At 42.7% G+C, this 19,480-nt stretch overlaps 1 protein-coding gene across 10 annotated transcripts in view; it reads left to right on the top strand.

The window, feature by feature from the left end:
• Window positions 1–19,480, top strand: part of LOC310847599 (membrane cofactor protein-like) — a 42,701-nt gene extending 23,221 nt beyond the window's left edge. For 6 of the 10 annotated variants that reach the window (XM_083745526.1, XM_083745523.1, XM_083745519.1 and 3 more), the window contains 5 exons: window positions 8,259–8,285; window positions 9,451–9,514; window positions 11,211–11,406; window positions 13,855–14,388; window positions 19,330–19,480. In XM_083745526.1, the coding sequence (XP_083601652.1) occupies window positions 8,259–8,285; window positions 9,451–9,514; window positions 11,211–11,406 (287 nt within the window). In that variant the 3' untranslated portion in view covers window positions 13,855–14,388; window positions 19,330–19,480. The remainder of the gene's footprint in view (window positions 1–8,258; window positions 8,286–9,450; window positions 9,515–11,210; window positions 11,407–13,854; window positions 14,389–19,329) is intronic. The other 4 variants (XM_083745522.1, XM_083745524.1, XM_083745525.1 and 1 more) reach the window with 4 other exon arrangements.

Raw genomic sequence — 19,480 nt, 5'->3', positions numbered from 1 at the left:
CGTTTTTTCATATTCTCTTAAAGCATTACAGCTGGAAACCCCTTAATTTCTATCCAACATCATTCCAACATTCATTAATTTTACAATATTTCTGTAGATAGTCTTTAAATTTCTTCCAATCTTCTTCCACCGACTCTTCTCCCTGGTCTCGGATTCTGCCAGTCATTTCTGCCAATCCCATATAGTCCATCACCTTCGTCTGCCATTCTTCCAAAGTGGGTACATCATTTGTCTTCCAATACTTTGCAATAAGTATTCTTGCTGCTGTTGTGGTGTACATAAAAAAAGTTCTGTCCTTCTTTGACACCAATTGGCCGACAGTGCCCAGAAGGAAGGCCTCTGGTTTCTTCAGAAAGGTATATTTAAATACCTTTTTCATGTCATTATAGATCATTTCCCAGAAAGCCTTAATCCTTGGGCACGCCCACCAAAGGTGAAAGAATGTACCTTCAGTTTCTTTACATTTCCAACATTTATTATCGGGCAAATGATAGATTTTTGCAAGCTTGACTGGGGTCATGTACCACCTGTATATCATTTTCATAATATTCTCTCTTAAGGCATTACATGCCGTAAATTTCATACCTGTGGTCCACAACTGTTCCCAGTCAGCAAACATAATGTTATGTCCAACATCTTGTGCCCATTTAATCATAGCAGATTTCATCCTGAGTGTTCCATTTCAACAGCAAGTTATACATCTTTGACAAAATCTTAGTTTTGGGTTCTAACAGTTCTGTTTCTAATTTTGATTTTTCCACCTGGAAGCCAATTTTCTTGTCCAAATTATATGCCTCATTATCTGATAGTAATGAAGCCAATCTCGCACTTTGTTTTTTAGTTTCTCAAAACTCTGCAGTTTCAGTCTATCTCCCTCTTGTTCCAAAATTTCCCAATATTTCAACCATTTGGCCTCCATATTGAGCTTTTTCTGGGCTTTTGCTTCCATTGGTGACAGCCACCTTGGGGTTTTATTTTCCAATAAATCCTTATATCTTATCCAAACATTGAACAATGCTTTCCTGACAATATGGTTTTTAAATGCTTTATGTGCTTTAACCTTGTCGTACCACAAATATGCATGCCACCCAAAAACATTGCTAAAACCTTCTAAATCCAAAATGTCTGTGTTCTCAAGAAGCAGCCAGTCTTTCAACCAGCAGAATGCTGCTGATTCATAGTAAAGTTTAAAGTCTGGCAGGGCAAATCCACCCCTTTCCTTTGCATCAGTTAATATCTTAAATTTTATTCTGGGTTTCTTGCCCTGCCAGACAAATCTAGAAATATCTTTCTGCCACTTCTTGAAATAGTCTATCTTGTCCACAATTTGCAGTGTTTGAAACAAAAACAACATTCTAGGCAATACATTCATCTTTATAGCTGCAATTCGACCCAACAAGGAAAGCTTCAAATTTGACCAAATTTCTAAGTCTTTTTTCACTTCCGTCCAACATTTTTCATAATTATCTTTAAATAAGTTCCCATTTTTAGTGTCATGTTAATCCCCAGGTATTTCACTTTCTTAACCACAGTCAGACCTGTCTCATTCTAAAACCTCTCTCTTTCAATCAGTGTTAAATTTTTCTCTAAAACCTTAGTTTTTAACTTGTTCAGTTTAAATCCTGCCACTTGACCAAATTCTTGAATTAGTTCTAAAACCCTTTTAGTACTAGATTCTGGCTCCTGTAACGTCAATACTAAGTCATCTGCAAATGCTCTCAGTTTGTACTGTTTGGCTCCGACCTGTATACCTTTAACCAACCGGTCCCTTCTAATCATATTCAGCAGAACCTCCAGGACCGATATAAAAAGCAATGGGGAAATTGGGCACCCCTGTCGTGTCCCTTTTTCTATCTTAAATTCTTCCGTCACCACATAATTTACAATTAATTTAGCCTTTTGTTCAGAGTATATTGCACCTATACCATTTTCAAAACCTTGGCCTACCCCCATCCCCTGTATGTTCTTTTTCATAAAACTCCAAGAGATGTTGTCAAAAGCTTTCTCCGCGTCCACAAATATCAGAACTGCTTTGGTGTTTATATTCACTTCTAATTTTTCCAGGATATCAATTATGTTCCTCAAATTATCAGACAGATGTCTTCCCGGGAGAAAGCCCGCTTGATCTTTATGAATCTCTTCCATCAATACTTTCTTCAATCTCTTGGCCAAAATGTCAGCAAAAAATTTGTAATCCACGTTAAGTAACGATATAGGGCGGTAGTTCTTAAGCTGAGTCTTTTCAGTCTGTTTTCGGTATAAGTGTAATATACACCTCTTTCCACGATTCTGGTGCCCTTTTCCTTTCCAGAATTTCATTGCAGACTTCCTTCAAAGGTTGTAATAACCACTCTTTCAAATATCTATAATATCTAGAAGTCAGCCCATCCGGTCCTGGAGATTTGCCCAATTGCATATTTTGAATGGCACCTTCTACTTCCTGTTCAGATATTTTACAGTTCAACATTAATTTACTTTCTTGGGAAATTTTTTGTAATCCATTTGTCTTCAAAAATCTGTCTATGTCCATTTCTTTCTGTGGCCCTTGTGAATATAATTGTTTAAAATACCTCTGGAAACAATTTCTAATCTCAATTGGGTTATATATGTTCTTTCCTTCCACTTCTAAATTTGTAATAGTATTTAATTTTTGTCTTTTTTTCATTTGCCAAGCCAGCAATTTCCCACATTTATTAGCTGATTCAAATGTTTTTTGTCTCATTTGTTTAATTTTCCATTCTATTTCCTGATTCATCATTTCCATATATTGTACTTGATATAATTTTATTTCTCTCAAGATCTCCTGCGACTTTGGTTTTGCTCTCAATTTCTTCTCACTTTCTTTTATTTTCTCCAAAATTTTATCTTTCTTCTCATTTTGACTTCTCTTCTTTATTGCATTCTGTTGTATCAAAAACCCTCTCATAACAGCTTTGCTTGCATCACAGATTACTCTTTTTTCTACATTAGTATTCATATTTATTTCAAAATAATCTCTCAAAGTTTTTTGGGCCTTTTTATACACTTCATCTCTAAATAAGGTGTCATTCATCCTCCATCTGAAGGAGCCAGTTGATATTTGCTTCATCTCCATCCTTACAGTGTTATGGTCAGAGCATGTTTTTGGGCAGATTTCCACTTTCTTTATCTTTGGTGCTATTCCTCTAGTTACCCATATTTGGTCAATTCTAGTCCATGTCATCTTGGCTTCAGAAAAGAAGGTTCCCTCTCTTCCCAAGGGGTTCTTTATTCTCCAAATGTCCACTAAGTCCATATTGTCTGTCATCTCAAAAAAAGTTTTTGGTAGTCTACCATCCTTGGTAACTACCTGTCTTTGTGCCTTGTCCATGTTTGTAGACACTACTCCATTCATGTCCCCCATCAGAATCAGATTGTAATCCAAATAGTCCAATAAGGTCTCATGCAACTTTTTAAAAAATTCAGATTTCCCCTCATTCGGTGCATAAATCCCTACAATCAGAAATTTCTCTCCTTGAACTTGAATTTCAATTGCCAGGAATCTTCCTTGTTCATCTTTGAAAATTAATTTCCGTAATAATCTCTCCTTTGCATATATCACAACTCCTCTTTTTTTAACTTTGTCAGATGAGATAAACTCCTGTCCCAATCTCTTATTAATAAGTAATTTCCTGTGTAATCTTGTTACATGTGTTTCTTGTAGACAAATCAAGTCCAATTGTTCCTTTTTTAGTAAGTGAAAAACACTTTTTCTCATCCGAGGAGAGTTAAGACCGTTGCAATTCCAACTTAAAAGTTGCAGAGCCATGATGGGGTTACTTCGCTTTGCCTCCGACTGCACCAAGTGTCTGTTCTTGTTCTGTCAATGGTGTCTCTTTCTCTGGTCCGTGCAATCCAAAAGATAGGTTTGCTATGTCTAGTATTCCTTTTTCCAGTGCTCTTGGCTCTTCTCCGGATTCCACTTCTTTCTGTAGATCTTTGTGGTCTTTCAGAAACCTGTCTTTGTCGTTAACTGATCTTATTTTTATCTTCCTTTATATTTAAAGGATAGGCCTTGGGGAAATTCCCACCTAAAGAGAATTCTATTTCTTCTTAACAGGGCAACTAGGTCTCCGTAGGTAAGCCTTAAGTCCAAAAGATGTTTTGGAATGTCCTTAAATATCTCCACACTTGAGTCGTCAATTTCCAAAGTCCTTTGATAGTGCAGGTTCAAAATTTTGTGTCTCTCCTCTTTTGTTCGAAGAGTAATCAAGCAGTCCCTCACCTTGTTCCTCCTTTGTCCTCTTCCAAGTCTAAATGCACTCACTATCTTAAATTCTTCCTTCCCCAAGTCCTGTTGCCAAAAATCTGTAAATTCCTGTGTAAGAAAGTCAGCCAGATTATCTTTCTCACGTTCTGGTACAGCCCTGATTCTTAAATTTCTTTGTTTCTCTTTCAGTTCAATCATAGACAATATCAAACCGTGGTCCTCCAATTGCTTGTATACTGGTGGTATCTTCTCTTGAGTAGCAGTTGCAATATCTTTTGCTTCTTCAGCTATCTTTCGGGTCGAAGCAGATTCCTGTAATAATTTTTCAATAGACTGTGTATTGGTATTCACCTTCTGTCCCAAGTTATTAATGCTTGTAGTATTCAAATCAATTTTAACTGATGCTTCAGCTACTTGTTTATTTGTCTCAGCTACCTGCTTAGCTAAATTTTCCAAGGAGTCATTAATTTTTCCAAGTGCATGTGCCAAAACGTCTTCGGATGACATAACTTTTGGTTTGACCTGTGGAGGAGCAGCCCCTGATGTTCCAGATGCTCCAGATGTTGAAGCCCTTCACTCCTGCGCAGTGTCAGCCCGATAGTGTCTGCTAGACCTAGTAGTTTTTTCCTGCGCCAGCTCTAACTTTCCTCTCCCATCTGCCATAACACTCTCATGAGAATCCAAGGTCAATCCCACGGTTGAAAGTTTGTTTTGAAAAGGAATTTTCCTATAACCCAGTTGTTATTGTAGCAATGTCAATCCTCCTCAAGGGGGACACAGTAACAGCCGAAGCTTGCAACTTTTTAGAAACAAAGATAGTCCTTATGAGTCCCCCAATTCACTTAAAAACAAGTTTCAGTGCACTTAGACAGTTACTTTTAAACCAGGAGAAGTCCAGAAACACTGTATCTCTTTTGCAGAGCTAAGTCAAAAGTCCTCTGCTTACCGATAGGCTTTCCATTGAGTGGCCTTCTTTGTCTAGGGGCAGTCCGTTCCCAGGTTTTAGGCAGTGGATTTTAGCTTCCTTTCCCCCTTTTTTTGCAGGTAAATACAACTCAAATCTTCCCCCCTCCTCTCCTGCAATCTGGAGGGGAGACCGCTTTCCTGATGTTAGGATTTAAGTCTTTTTCCAAACGTCTTTCCAAGTTTCCGCTTTACAGTCTCTTTGCTTTGATCTGTTTACAAGAAGGGAAGGCAGACTTCCTGTTTATACCTTCCCGCTTCGGTGTCAAATTAACTTGTTCTTAGTCCTTTTAAATCCAATTTAATCCTACTCACAGGTAGTTGCTTTCAAAGTCCAATTGTCCCAGGAAAAAGTCAGCGCTCTCCGATAATGGCTGTGCGGCTTCACTCCACAGAAGAAGCAGTCGACTCTCAGCACCACGCCGCTCACCCTGTCCCGCTCCGGAGCCCTTAAAAGGGGTCCCTTCGCGAATTGGGGGGGGCAAATGGTGCCCGCTGAGTCCCCACATTCACAGGCTTCCCCCGCCTGTGACTTTTAAAGGGCCCCCGCTTTGCCGCAGCGGTAAGACCCAATCCCATGGAGCTGGTCCCTCCGAGACTCAGAGGGAATCCACCATTAATCGATGGCGCTGACCTGGAAGTCCCAGGAGAATTGGATTTTTAAACGTCTTAATTTGGCATCGAAACAGGAAGGTTCAATACAGGAAGTCCGCCTTCCCCTTTTGTAAATAGACTGAAGCAATGAGGCTGCAAGCTGAAGTCTTGGAAAGCCTATTGTAAAGGACTAAATTTCCATCGATAAAAAATATTTAACCCCCCTTGGAAGCAGGAGAAGAGGGGGGAAAGTTTTGGACTGAGTATGCCTGCAGGAGAGAGTTAAAATACCACCGCTCCGATCCTGGAAACGGGCTGCTAGCAGGACTGACGTTTTGGAATGTTCATTGACAGTGATTAGAACGTTCACTGACAGCTAGCTAAATAAGAGAAATACATTGTTTCCACTGTCTCCGTCTGCGCTTAAAAAAGAGTAAAAGTAACTGAAAACTGAAACTAAGTTTATTGTTTAAACTGTGTTTAAAAGGGGACATTACGGATTAATACAAATAGAAACTGTTTCCCCCTAGAGGAAGCTTTGGAAACTGTTACAAGAGCTGGGCTAGGGGAATTTCCAACTGTAAGATAAAAACTGTGTGACTGTGGGACTGACCTTGAATCCTTTAAGTATTATGGCAGATGGAAAGGAAAAAATAGACCAGTCAATTTCTGAAAAAACACTAAGATCTGGGAAGACTTGGCAGCAATTTAGGAGAGCCTCAACATCAGGCCCCCCTGCCTCTTCTGCGGCTGCACCAGCACATTCCAAATCAAGAGGAATGTTAACAGAAGAGGCCTTAGCGGTTGCATTAAGTAAGATAAATGATTCATTGGAACAGCTTAACAAGAAAGTGGATGTGGCAACTACTAAAATCGATCTAAATATAGAAAGTATAAATAATCTGGGACAAAAGGTGAATACCAACACAGAAACCATTCAGAAATTGATACAGGAATCTACTTTGATACGGCAGACCGAGGAGGAAGCTAGGGAAAAAGTTGTTGCTGTGGAATGTAAAGTAACACAACTGGAGAGAGAGAGAGAGTCCCAGCCCTACAGAGGCAACTTGATGACCAGAAGCTGACACTTTCTATGATTGAACTTAAAGAAAAACAGACCAATCTGAGGATCAGAGCTTTACCTGAACTGGAGAAGGAAAGTTTGATAGACTTTCTCACGCAGGAATTTGCTAACTTTTGGGACTTGGACTTGGGTCGAGAAGAGTTTAGAATTGTGAGGGCCTTCAGACTTGGAAGAGGAGGGGGAAAAAAGAAGAATAGAATAAGAGACTGTTTGATCACCCTTTGAACCAAAGAAGAGAGAGACAGAATTTTGGGTTGGCATTACCAGAAGACTTTAGAAGTACAACAGTCAAGAGTGGAAATTTTTAAAGACGTCCCGAAACATCTTTTGGATCTTAGGCCTAACTACGGAGATTTGGTTGCCCTGCTGAGAAGGAATAAAATCATCTTTAGGTGGGAGTTTCCCCAAGGTCTATCCTTCAGTTTCAAAGGAAGGAAAATAATAATAAGATCAGTAGAAGATAAAGCAAAGTTTTTGTATAATTACGAAGAAGATCTGCAGAAGGAACTTGGAAAAGAGCCAAGAGCATCGGATAGAAGATCACCAGATAGAGGACTAGAGCAAAGAGCATTGGATAGAACATCACCAAATAGAGGAATAGTGGATATATCAGTATTATCTTTTGGATTGGATCCCCCAGGTTGATGGACTATATGGAACTGGCAGAAATGACTGGCAGAATCCGAGACCAGGGAGAAGAGTCGGTGAAAGAAGACTGGAAAGAGTTTAAAGATTATTTATAGAAATACTGTAAAATCAATGAATGTTAGAAAAATGTTGGAATGAAGTTATATGGCTTTAGTAGAAATGTTATAAGGAACTAAGTACAAATAGATTACTAATGTATTAAAGGGGAAAAATAAGGTTAGAATATGTTAAGATAAATTATAGGACAGAAAACAGAGGAAGAAGAAAAGGAATTGCTGAAACAGTTAACTGAAGTGGAATACAAAAAGGGAGGTGTGAGGAGGTTGTTGAAACAAGTGAATGAAAGATAAGATATTGAAATTATTGGATGTGTTTTAAATTGTTTTTGTTTTTTGTTAGTTTAATGTCTTAGTGTAAGTGTTATGTAGTGTCTTTGCTTTTGTATTGTATTGTATTGTTTTAACTTTTTTTCTTTTGTAGTGTTTAAACTGTTAATAAATATTATTTTTTTAAAAAAGATTTCTTGATTAGTATAGGAAAAAGTTTAAAATGGCCAAGTTATATATGAGAGTACGTGCAGTAAGCGAAACATATAAACCAGTTGTGATATGAAATCCACCTTGAGCTGCAGTACTTTCTTATGAGACTGCCAGTCTGAATGAGTAGACTTTCGAGAAATAGTCTTACAATGTTCTTTTCTGAGAAGTTTGCTTATTAGAACCATTTCCCCTTCTTTTCTAGGTATTTTCCTGAGATTACTTATAGCTGGTATGTACCGTATTTTTCGAGCTATAAGACGCACCAGACCATAAGGCGCACCTAATTTTTGGAGGAGGAAAACAAGAAAAAAATATTCTGAACCCCAGAAGCCAGAAGAGCAAGAGGGATTGCCGTGCGAAGCCTCTTCAGGGTAGCAGGATGAAGGCTCCCCCTGCCCAGAAGAGGCTGCGCACTGCTAAGGCAGAAGCCAGGACAGCAAGCGGGGCTCCGTTCCTCCTGCTTCACAGTTGAGGTGCTTCGCTGAAGGGGCGCTGCGCAGCTCTCCCTCTCTATTCAGCGCCATTCGCTCCATAAGACGCACTCACATTTCCCCTTACTTTTTAGGAGGAAAAAAGTGTGTCTTATGGAGCAAAAAATACGGTAATTTATTGAAAATGAATGGGAGAAACAGGAAGATATATTAAACATATTTAAATACCAGTGTTTTGTACAATTTCAGATGCTTTTTACCAATAGCAAAAAATACTGGGGTCAGAGATAAGCATTTTGAAGTTTCACTTTTTGGAGAGATTTAAGTCCATGCTTAATTCTCCTTATTAAATTAAGTCCCCTGGTTTTCAAAAGGGAAAATTAAGCATGGATTAAAAATCAGCTCATGCCCCTAGAAGTTTCTCCCATATTTTTCTTTGCTAGACAGGACTTACGTTTTGTTGAATTGACTCTGAACATTGTGCACACCATTGGTGCTTTGTAAATCTTCCACATTTTATCAGTTTAGCACTGGTGCTCAGATATTTGCTCATCAATTGATGAATCTCATCCTTGGGTCCAAAATCTATATGTACATTGTAACACACACACACACACACACACACACACACACACACACACACACATGGTATTTACTGGTAATAATTTAAAATGATTTCTGGTACTAAATAGCAGTGTAGGCTATTTAGTACCAGAAATTTACCTTTACTCCATCATAATAATTGGTGTTTTTTTGTCTTGGAGTAACATGATCACCTAATGACAAATCATTGCATTTTATTGTTAACATTCAAGAGGTGTTATTATGCTTTGAGTAACATTTGAAGGACATTTTCAAAACTGTTTTTGAATTATGCATGAGTTTTCTTGGCCTCTTGTGAGCTTTTTTTAATAGGATAGTATGGTGTATTTTTCTTGTGTGTTTTTTTTCTTTTTCTTTTAGGATGCCTATTACCTATATTGATTGTTGGAACCAAAATGGTTTATCAGAATTTTTACTTAACAAGGTAAAACATCTCTTATTACTAAACTCCTCTTTTATTTTCTGTTTTCTGTTTCTAAATTTTTATTGAATTTTCAATTTTACATCTCAAAACAAAAATTTTCATACTATTTTATCTCCAATGACTTCCCTCCTGCTTCCATGGTTCATTTTGCTTGTCTATCATTCCTGCACATTTTACTTTAACCATTTTAATCAGTTCTCCACTCTTACATCACTCAAATATTCATTACACTGTTGAATTTATCTTAATGTTACCAGTGTTTTCAGCTGTATAAAATTACTTCCATATATTCAATAAATATTTTCCACTCTTCTTTGAATACATGTTCTTGCTCTCTTATTCTATGTGATAAACCTGCTAGTTCTGTGTATTCTAACATCTTAAGGTGCCAATCCTCCTTGCCTGGGACCTCCGTTGCTTTCCATTTTGGGGCTAACAAAACTTAAGCTGCCATTGTTGCATACATTAATAATTTTTTCTGGCACCTAGGAATTTCTGTCTGAACTATTCCAAACAGGAAGGACTCCAATCTTTTGGGGAAAGTTATTTTAAAAAATTTTTCAACTCACCGTAGATCATCTCCCAATATTATTTTACCTTTTTACATGTCCACCACATATGAAAAAATATTCCCTCCATTTCTTTACATTTCCAGCACATATCTGATTCTGCTCTATACATCTTCACCAAGCTGTTCGGAGTTACAGTGAGGGGGGGGAAGTATTTTATCCCCTGCTAAATTTTCCCATTCGCCCTCTGACAAAGAAATGACCAGTCCATAATTTTAATGGTAGGTTTATTGTGCCTGTGAGAGACAGAATAACAACATGAACACCCCCAGAAACCCAGAAGACAAAAGTCAGAGATTGATGTGCAGTATAATGAGTGAAATAAGTATTTGATCCCTTTGCAAAAGATGACTTGGTACTTGGTGGCAAAACCCTTGTTGGCAATTACAGAGGTCAGACGTTTCTGGTAGGTGGCCACCAGGTTTGCACACATCTCAGGAGGTATTTTGTCCCACTCCTCTTTGCAGATCCTCTCCAAGTCAGTAAGATTTCAAGGCTGATGTGTAGCTACTTGAACCTTCAGCTCCCTCCACAGATTTTCGATGGGATTAAGATCTGGAGACTGGTTAGGCCACTCCAGGACCTTAAATGTGCTTCTTCTTGAGCCACTCCTTTGGCTATTGTGATTAACTGTGCAATCCTGTACATGTCTACTCAGAAGTAAATCCCATTAAGTCCAATGTGACCTGCTCTTAGATAAATGGGCAGGGGGTTACAGTGAAAAGAAGGCCTTATGCATCCACAAAGCACTTCCATGAGGGAGAAGGAAGCCCATTTTCTGTAATTACTTTTCAAAGATAAATGCAGCATCTTTTAAAATTAAAAATAGTATTCTGTCTGCAATGATATTGTGGTTTTTATATTACGGTGTGGTGTGGTGGGTTGGGTTGGTTTTGGTTCCAATCCATTCCCACCAATTTATATACAATTATATAGGTTTTGCACCTTGTTTGGTACCTTGCTGCAGTTTTGGTCGCCTCACAACAGTGGAATACTTCTATACAGATGACCCCCCTGAGACATGGAACAAGTATATAGGTGGAGCTCTCCATTGAGCCTAGAGAAGTGGAGAGGCCTAGATTGGTTAGCTGAAAGAGTGGGTTGACCATACTTCCATTCTCTGACAGGGCAAGAACAGAGAGCAGAGAGATGCAGCAGAGCACAACAGCTACCAAAGAACTTAGTTTGCAGCCAAAGAGTAAAGTAGCAGTGGCCAGTCCTAACCTACTCAGCAATGACCTTTCAAGTGAAACATCCAAGAGGATAGCAGTACAAGGAAAATTGGGCCATCCCCGCAGCTTCAGAAGCAAATCAGTGTACTAGGTAGACTCAGCTTATTTCTGCCCTTTCTTTTCCTTCCCTTTCTTTTAACTTTAATACCCCTATCACCCTTTACTTATGTGTTAAATGAGAGAGGCAGTATTCTGTTTAGGGTGGTCAGCAAAGGCCACCGCATCATCAGTATTAGTAGGCTTCCATAGTGCTGCATCCCATAATAACTGTGTATGGCTCCCTCATCTCTATGAACTCAGCATATGGTCTCTGGAAGATATGTGCTCCTACATATATATTTTTAATGAGAAAAAGCAATAAAGGGACATACGATGCAACAGCACATTCAAAAAGATACCCAATTTAGGGCCATATTTATCTTAAAAATCAAATAATAATTGTATCTGTGATCTGATCTACTTCCCATCTTTTAACATGTGTCTGAATTTAAATTGTGTTAAAGCCAAAATTCTTTTTGCTAATCTTTAGCTAATGCTGCATTTCCGCACTCACATTCAGTAAATAAATGTGCAAAGAAATACAGGTACCTCGCCAGTTACATTCCTGAGTACCACATGTACAGTGGTGCCCCGCAAGACGAACACCTCGCAAGATGAAAAACCCGCTAGACGAAAGGGTTTTCCGTTTAGGAGGCGCTTCGCAAAACGAATTTCCCTATGGGCTTGCTTCGCAAGAAGAAAGCCCATAGGGAAATCTCCGGGGACCTCTTTTAAATGCTAGCGGGGGGGAGCAAAGCCTTTTCCCCCCCTCCGGCCTTCAGAAGAGGTCCAGGAAGGCCAGCGGGGGCCGAAAGGCTTTGCTCCCCACTGCCAGCATTTTAAAAGCAGTCCGGGATAGCAGGGAAGCGCTTCCCGCTATCCCGGAGGGCTTTTGAAGGCAGGCAGGGGGAGCAAAGACTTTTGCATTTTAAAATCGCCCCGGGACAGCGGAGGAATTCTCCGCTGTCCCGGGGCGATTTAAAAGCCCCCGGACGGCTTTTGAAGGCAGGCGGGGGGGAGCAAAGACTTTTGCCCCCCGCCCGCCTTCAGAAGAGCTCCAGGACCTCTTCCAAAGGCGGGCGGGGGGCAAAAGTCTTTGTCCCCCCTGCCTGCCTTCCCGGGGGCTTTTAAATCGCCCCGGGACAGCGGAGAATTCCTCCGCTGTCCCGGGGCGATTTTAAAATGCTGGCGGGTGGCAGTGCTGCCGCCCGCCAGCATTTTAAGATCGCCCCGGACAGCGGAGAAGTCCTCCGCTGTCCCGGGGTTTTAAAAATGCTGGTGGGCAGCAGCGAAGGCTTCACTGCCGCCCGCCAGCATTTTAAGATCGCCCCGGGACAGCGGAGAAGTCTCCGCTGTCCCGGGAAGGCAGGCGGGGGGGAAGCAAAGACTTTCGCCCCTTGCTGGCCTTCAGAAGAGGTCGGGGGACAGACTGTCCCCGGACCTGGTCTGAAGGTGGTTTCCATAGGAACGCATTAATTGATTTTTAATGCATTCCTATGGGAAACCGTGCTTCGCAAGACGAAAAACCCGCAAGACGAAAAGACTTGCGGAACGAATTAATTTCGTCTTGCGAGGCACCACTGTATATATGAAATGACGTATAGTGGGGAATACCATATAAAAAGCCTGTAAATACCCTTTAGACTCCACCACAATCGCTCCTTCCTAACCTCCTTTCTCAAACTCCTGCTGTCTACAGGGCTCAAAGGTTGGTGCAAAGGCACCTGGGATTGCTAGACATCTCCCCACTCTTTCTTGCACCATTTTTGCCACTTTACCCACTCTTTTCTGGCTGTTTCTGCCCTTTTTGTGGTTTAAATCTTTTTATTTAATTATTTCCTGGCATTGCATGTATACGCGGTTGGGCATGAGTGAAATGTGCATAAATGGGGTGATGCTTGTGTGGTATGACAGTTCACACAGTAAACTGCAATGTCCCGCAAACCTGTGCCTATAATACACATAGTTACAGGAAAGTGCCTATTTCAGATTCCACTTTTCAACATTTTAGTAATGAATGTGAAAATTCTATAAACACAACTATAAGTTAAAGAGTAGATATTTGCTTCAAGTAGAAGAATATGGGCCAGACTAAAACCTATATGCAGGTGCTTATTAGCACAGTCCCAACGGCTACTTCAGAAGGGAATTATTGAGAAGCAAGAAGAGTGCTCCTTTGCTCACCACTGCTCTGATTTAAATGGCCCCCAAAGTATGCGCTGGGGCCAGAGATACGTTGCAGAGAAGCAGAAGGCTTAAGCAGTCTTCTCTGAAAAGCTGAAATGGGTTGCTAACATGGTGCCCTTCAGATTGTTGGACTACAACCATTGTCATTTATGACCAGGGATGGCCTATCCCATTTCACCACATGGGACAAAAACAGAATGTGCTTTTCTGTGCCCCCTGCCACACCCTCCCCACTTCTGCTGCACACTGTAATGCTCTCACCCCCAGTCATGCTGAACTCATTCCACAAGGCTTTGTCGCTTTTCTTCTCCAGGGGTGAGGAAGAAAAGTGAAGCGACACACCAGAATACCCTCCTCTCTCCAATCTCAGCAAAAGTGGGAGCAAGTCTGCAAGGGCTTGATGCTTGTCTTCTCTGTCCCAGGGACTGGGGAGAGAAGCTGCAATGCAGCATGCTGGAGTGCTCCCGACATCGGCCCTTTCAGTGTTGGGACACCACCTCTTGTGCTTCTTCCACCTGACACAGCCACTTCACCCTGCCTCATGGGCAGGCCAGCTCTGTTTATAACTACTGCCTGTGCTGCCTGGGACTTATGGAAGCTCTAGTCCAACAACATCAGGAGGGCACTGTGTTGGATTCTCCTGATCTAAAACAATAAGATTTCACTGTAAATTATGTTTCAGTTCTCCTATAAATTACTATGAATGACATCATATGTGCTTACTGTATTCATGTTTTGAAGTTGAAGTTGCTCCAAAGAACTCACTTCACCATCTTGGCCTCGCAACAGCCCTCGGAGAAAGCTGAAAAATAGATGCTTGCCCAAATCTGCCAAATGATCTTCATTGGTAATAATAATAATAATAATAATAATAAATTTTATTTATATCCCGCCCTCCCCAGCCGAAGCTGGGCTCAGGGCGGCTAACAACAATCAAAATAATCCAACATTCTAAAAACATTCATTATAAAATTAATTAAATTAAAATTAAAATCAAATTGATGGCGACCATTAAGCAAAATTCTGTGCAGATTGCCAGAGGAGCGGGTCAGGCTGCGCCGTGACCAAAGGCCTGGTGGAACAGCTCTGTCTTGCAGGCCCTGCGGAAAAATGTCAGGTCCCACAGGGCCCTAGTCTCTTGTGACAGAGCGTTCCACCAGATTGGAGCCACGGCCGAGGAAGCCCTGGCTCTAGCTGAGGCCAGCCTAACCTCTCTGTGACCTGGGATCTTCAGGATATTTTTATTTGCAGACTGTAAATTTCTCTGTGAGACATACCAGGAGAGGCGGTCCCGTAGGTACGTGGGTCCTAGGCCGTATAGGGCTTTAAAGGTTAAAACCAGCACCTTAAACCTGATCCTGTAGTCCACCGGGAGCCAGTGCAGCTGGTATAGTACCGGATGAATATGATCTCGCAGCGAAGACCCCATAAGGAGTCTCGCCGCGGCATTCTGCACCCGCTGGAGTTTCTGGGTCAGTCTCAAGGGCAGCCCCACGTAGAGTGAGTTACAATAATCCAGTCTGGACGTGACCGTCGCGTGGATCACAGTGGCTAGGTCAGGGCGAGAGAGATAAGGAGCCAACTGCTTAGCTTGGCGGAGATGAAAAAATGCCGCCTTTATTATAGCTGTAATCTGTGCCTCCATAGAGAGGGAGGTATCAAAGATTACACCCAAACTCTTAACGGACGATGCTGGCACTAATTGCACCCCCGCAAGAGATGGGAGTTGCCGCCTCAATCCCATATCGCTCCGTCCCAGCCAGAGGACCTCTGTCTTCGAAGGATTTAACTTCAACCGGCTTCCACGTAACCATCCAGCTACAGCTTCCAGACATCTGGTCGGTGTGTCTGGGGCCGAGTCAGGATGGCCGTCCATCAACAGATAGAATTGGGTGTCATCGGCATACTGATGGCAACCCAGCCCAAAACTCCAGACAAGCTGGGCGAGGGGGCGCATAAAGATGTTAAAAAGCATCGGGGAGAGAATCGCACCCTGAGGTACTCATAGAATCGTAGAATCATAGAGTTGGAAGAGACCACAAGGGCCATCGAGTCCAACCCCCTGCCAAGCAGGAAACACCATCAGAGCACCATCTGAGCACTCCTGACATATGGTTGTCAAGCCTCTGCTTAAAGACCTTCAAAGAAGGAGACACACTCCACACACCAAGAAGTGGCGCGATGACAATTCCCCCCCAAGCGCCACCCTCTGTCCCCGACCAGAGAGAAATGACCGCAGCCATTGAAGGACTGTGCCCTGTATCCCCACGTCGGCAAGGCGGTGGTCCAGGAGTTCGTGATCGACCATGTTGAAAGCTGCTGACAGGTCTAGAAGAATCAGCAGCCCCGACCCGCCTCGATCCAGCTGCCTGCGGAGATCATCTGTTAGGGCGACCAGAGCCGTCTCGGTCCCATGACCAGCGCGGAAGCCGGACTGGAATGGATCGAGAGCCCATGTTTCATCCAGAAACCTACCAAGCTGTTCAGCAACCGCTCTCTCAATCACCTTACCCAGGAATGGAAGATTCGAAACCGGGCGGTAATTGGATAGATCTAAGGAATCTAATTATGTTTTCTTTAAGAGCGGATGTACCACTGCCTCCTTCAGTTCCCCTGGGAATATCCCGGTGCCAAGGGACAAATTGATATCACCCAGGGAGGCCTGCACCTCGCCTGGACACGCTCTAATCAGCCAAGGCAGGCACGGGTCAAGAGGACAGGTGGTGGGCTTTCCAGCTTGGAGGAGTCTGTCCACATCGGCTGGGGATATCCGGTCAAAGTGGTCCAATACTGGACCCGAGGACAGTCGAGGGGCCTCCAGTTCCTTTATTGTATCCAAATTGGCAGGGAGGTCATGGCGGAGCAACAGGACCTTCTCCACAAAAAAGCTCGCAAATGCCTCACAGCTGTGTGTCAAATTGTTATTTAAATTTGGCTGTCCTTCAAGGGACATTAAAGACCTAATTATACTAAATAATTGCGCCGGGCGAGAGCTAGCAGAGGCAATGGAGGCCGAGAAGTAGGAATTCTTAGCGGCCTTCACTGCCATCTTGTAGGTTTGCATAAAAACCCTATAAGATGTTCTTGAGGCTCCATCACGGGCACCCCGCCATACTCGCTCTAGCCGTCTGAGGTCCCGCTTCATTTTCCGAAGCTCCTCGGTAAACCAGGGAGCCCGGTTTCTGCGGGGTCGCAGAGGGCGCCTAGGTGCGATCTCATCGATGGCTGCTAGGAGCTGGATATTCCAGCTCTCAACAAGCTGAGTCAATGAGTCGCCAGGGGGAGCAAGGTCCCATCAGCCTCTGCGGGCGAGCCCAAATTGGCTCGCCACCTAAGCAGGGTGGGGGTGGAAAATCAATCCTGGCTTTCAGAGCGTAGGGATCAGACCATGGCACCTTCATCGAAGGAGACATGATCACATCTATACCGGCGCCAAAGATCAAATCCAGCGTGTGGCCTGCTTGATGTGTGGGCCCCGAAACAAACTGGAAGAGCCCTAGTGTCGCCATGGAAGACACCAGGTCCAGAGCCTGTGAGGAGGGAATGGCATCAGCATGGATGTTGAAGTCCCCCAATACCAATAGGTTAGGGAACTCCAAGGCCCAGCCGGCCACCGCCTCCAGCAGGCCTGACAGGGTGGCTGCTGGTGCGCTAGGTGGCCGGTACACCAGCCAGACAGCCAAGCTAACCTCGGAGCCCCACACTAGGCCAACACATTCAATGCCGGGAATCGATGGCGATGGTAGAGCCCTGAAAGAACAATCTTCTCGGATTAATAATGACACCCCTCCCCCCCGGCCCACAGTCCGCAACTGGTGGAGGACAGAGAAACCTGGGGGCGCCATCTCTCGTAAGGTAACAGTTTCCCCTTCGCGCACCCAGGTCTCCGTCACACAAGCCAGGTCAACCCCGTGCGAGGTGAAGAAGTCTTGCAGGGTGGCGGTTTTGTTGCCTATAGACCTGGCATTGCACAACACCAGTGACGGAGGTGAGTAATCCTTGCTCACCCTACCTTCGTCCCTCGGGATGGGGCGCAGATTGGAAGGGGTACGAGCATATCCGTATCTCGATCCCCTTCGCCTATGACATCTGCCCCCACCGCCATACCTCCCTCGCCCCACTACAGTAGCAATCCCAAGCCTCAAACCAACCTCCATTTACAAAATAGAAAAACAAATCAAACCAAAAACAATTGTACCAACAAAACAAATCCCCACCCCACTCACTATCCAACCCCAAACCAACATAAAACGGAACAAAATAAAAATACATGTATACAGACCACCGTTCACGGTGGTACAACAAAGTAAAAAGTCAAAACCCCTTTAAAACACTTTAAAATATATAAAAACATTTTTAACATTTGCTGCAACAACACCAGCGTTCTTAAAACTGTAGCGGTGGCGAGTGTGGGCCCCGCCCCCTGGGCCAGGTGGAATCAGCCTGAGGAGGGAGCGGCCTTCCCCAACTCATAGTGCAGCAGCAGCAGTGGTGTCCCAGTGCCTCAATGAGGCCTCTTAAGCTGTGGCGGTGGTGAGTCAGTCAGGGCCCCACCCCCTGGGCCAGGTGGAATCAGCCTGAGGAGGGAGCGGCCTTCCCCAACTCACAGTGCAGCAGCAGCAGTGGTAAGCAAGAAAATATTTCTAGATACTGGAAAATCTACCAATTCCTGGCAAACTTCCAACCTCAATTAAATATTTTTTGATACTTTAATTCACCTGATACTTAAAATGAGGAACTACTTCACAGAAATATTTCATAAAATTGAAAAAATTATGTTCTTTGCTTACAGTCCTAGATAGGGACAGAAGGACTTCATTTGTGGTTCAAACTGAGATCCATTAAGTGTGGCATTTTGTTATTAGAAGCAGCCAGCTCACAACCACAGTTTTAGAATGGTAGGCATCCCTTATTGCTTGTCCTCAGCATCTGTACTTAAGAGTTCTTCGTAGTCTCTATACAGTCCATTGTGTGGGTTCTGTGCCCAGAGCAGTATTAAGAACTTTCTAGAGCAGGTACCTTTCAGATGCTTTGGACTGCAAGTCCCTATTCCATGACCCTTGGTTGTGCTGGCTAGGGCTGATCAGAGTTGGCATCAAAGAGTCAGGAGCAGACCAGTTTGGGGGAAAGTTGGGCTCCTAAAAACATTTTGGTAGGTCTGCTTCCATTCCACATTTTGGTAGGTATGCTCCCATCCCCCTCAGTTCCTTATTGGCCACTGCAGTGGTTGCATCTTTGAAACTTTATCACCCTTCCCCCATTCCTCTTTATAAAAAAAACAAACTTTATTCTGTTTTATTTTCTCTTCTCTCTATACAGTACTTCCCCTTTCAAATTTTGTATTTTATTTCATCTCTAGGATCTCTCTAGACCAGTACTAATTTTCTAGAAAAAACAGTGCTGGAATTCACCACAAACACCTCCCTCGTTCTCTTAGAATGGCACCCACGTGAGAGGTTCCAGAACTGAGTTCTGTTGAGTTATGGCTATAAAAACCCCTGCTCTAGACTATCTGAGACATCTTAGTGCTCCTCCAGAACCTGCCCCCTTTAAATTTTGTAAATATTTTTTTGCCATGCACGTAAAGCTGAATGCACACAAGTTGCTGGCTTACTGTGCATGCCCAGACAGATGTTTTAGTTGTCTGGCTGTTTTAAATGACAGGTAAATCATAATGGGTTTTGTTGATGTTCAGCTGCTTCTTTCAAAGACTTTGCATTTTAGAAAGTTACAAATGTCACTGTATAATGATATTTCGTATTTGAGATGGGTTTTCTTTTCTTTTCAGGCACTTGATTAAACGAGCACTTCCTAAAAGCTACAAGGGATAAATTGTAAATTTCTGAAGATAATTATACACTTACATGAATCAAAGACTTTAACGTTGAATTTGTATTATATATTAATTTACAAGAAATAAAGCATATACATGAATATAA

This window comes from Podarcis gaigeae, assembly GCF_964106915.1.
Source record: "Podarcis gaigeae genome assembly, chromosome: 6".
Taxonomy (NCBI): domain Eukaryota; kingdom Metazoa; phylum Chordata; class Lepidosauria; order Squamata; family Lacertidae; genus Podarcis; species Podarcis gaigeae.
The sequence above is the reverse complement of the archived record's forward strand: the minus strand, read 5'-3'. Positions and strand labels throughout refer to the sequence as shown.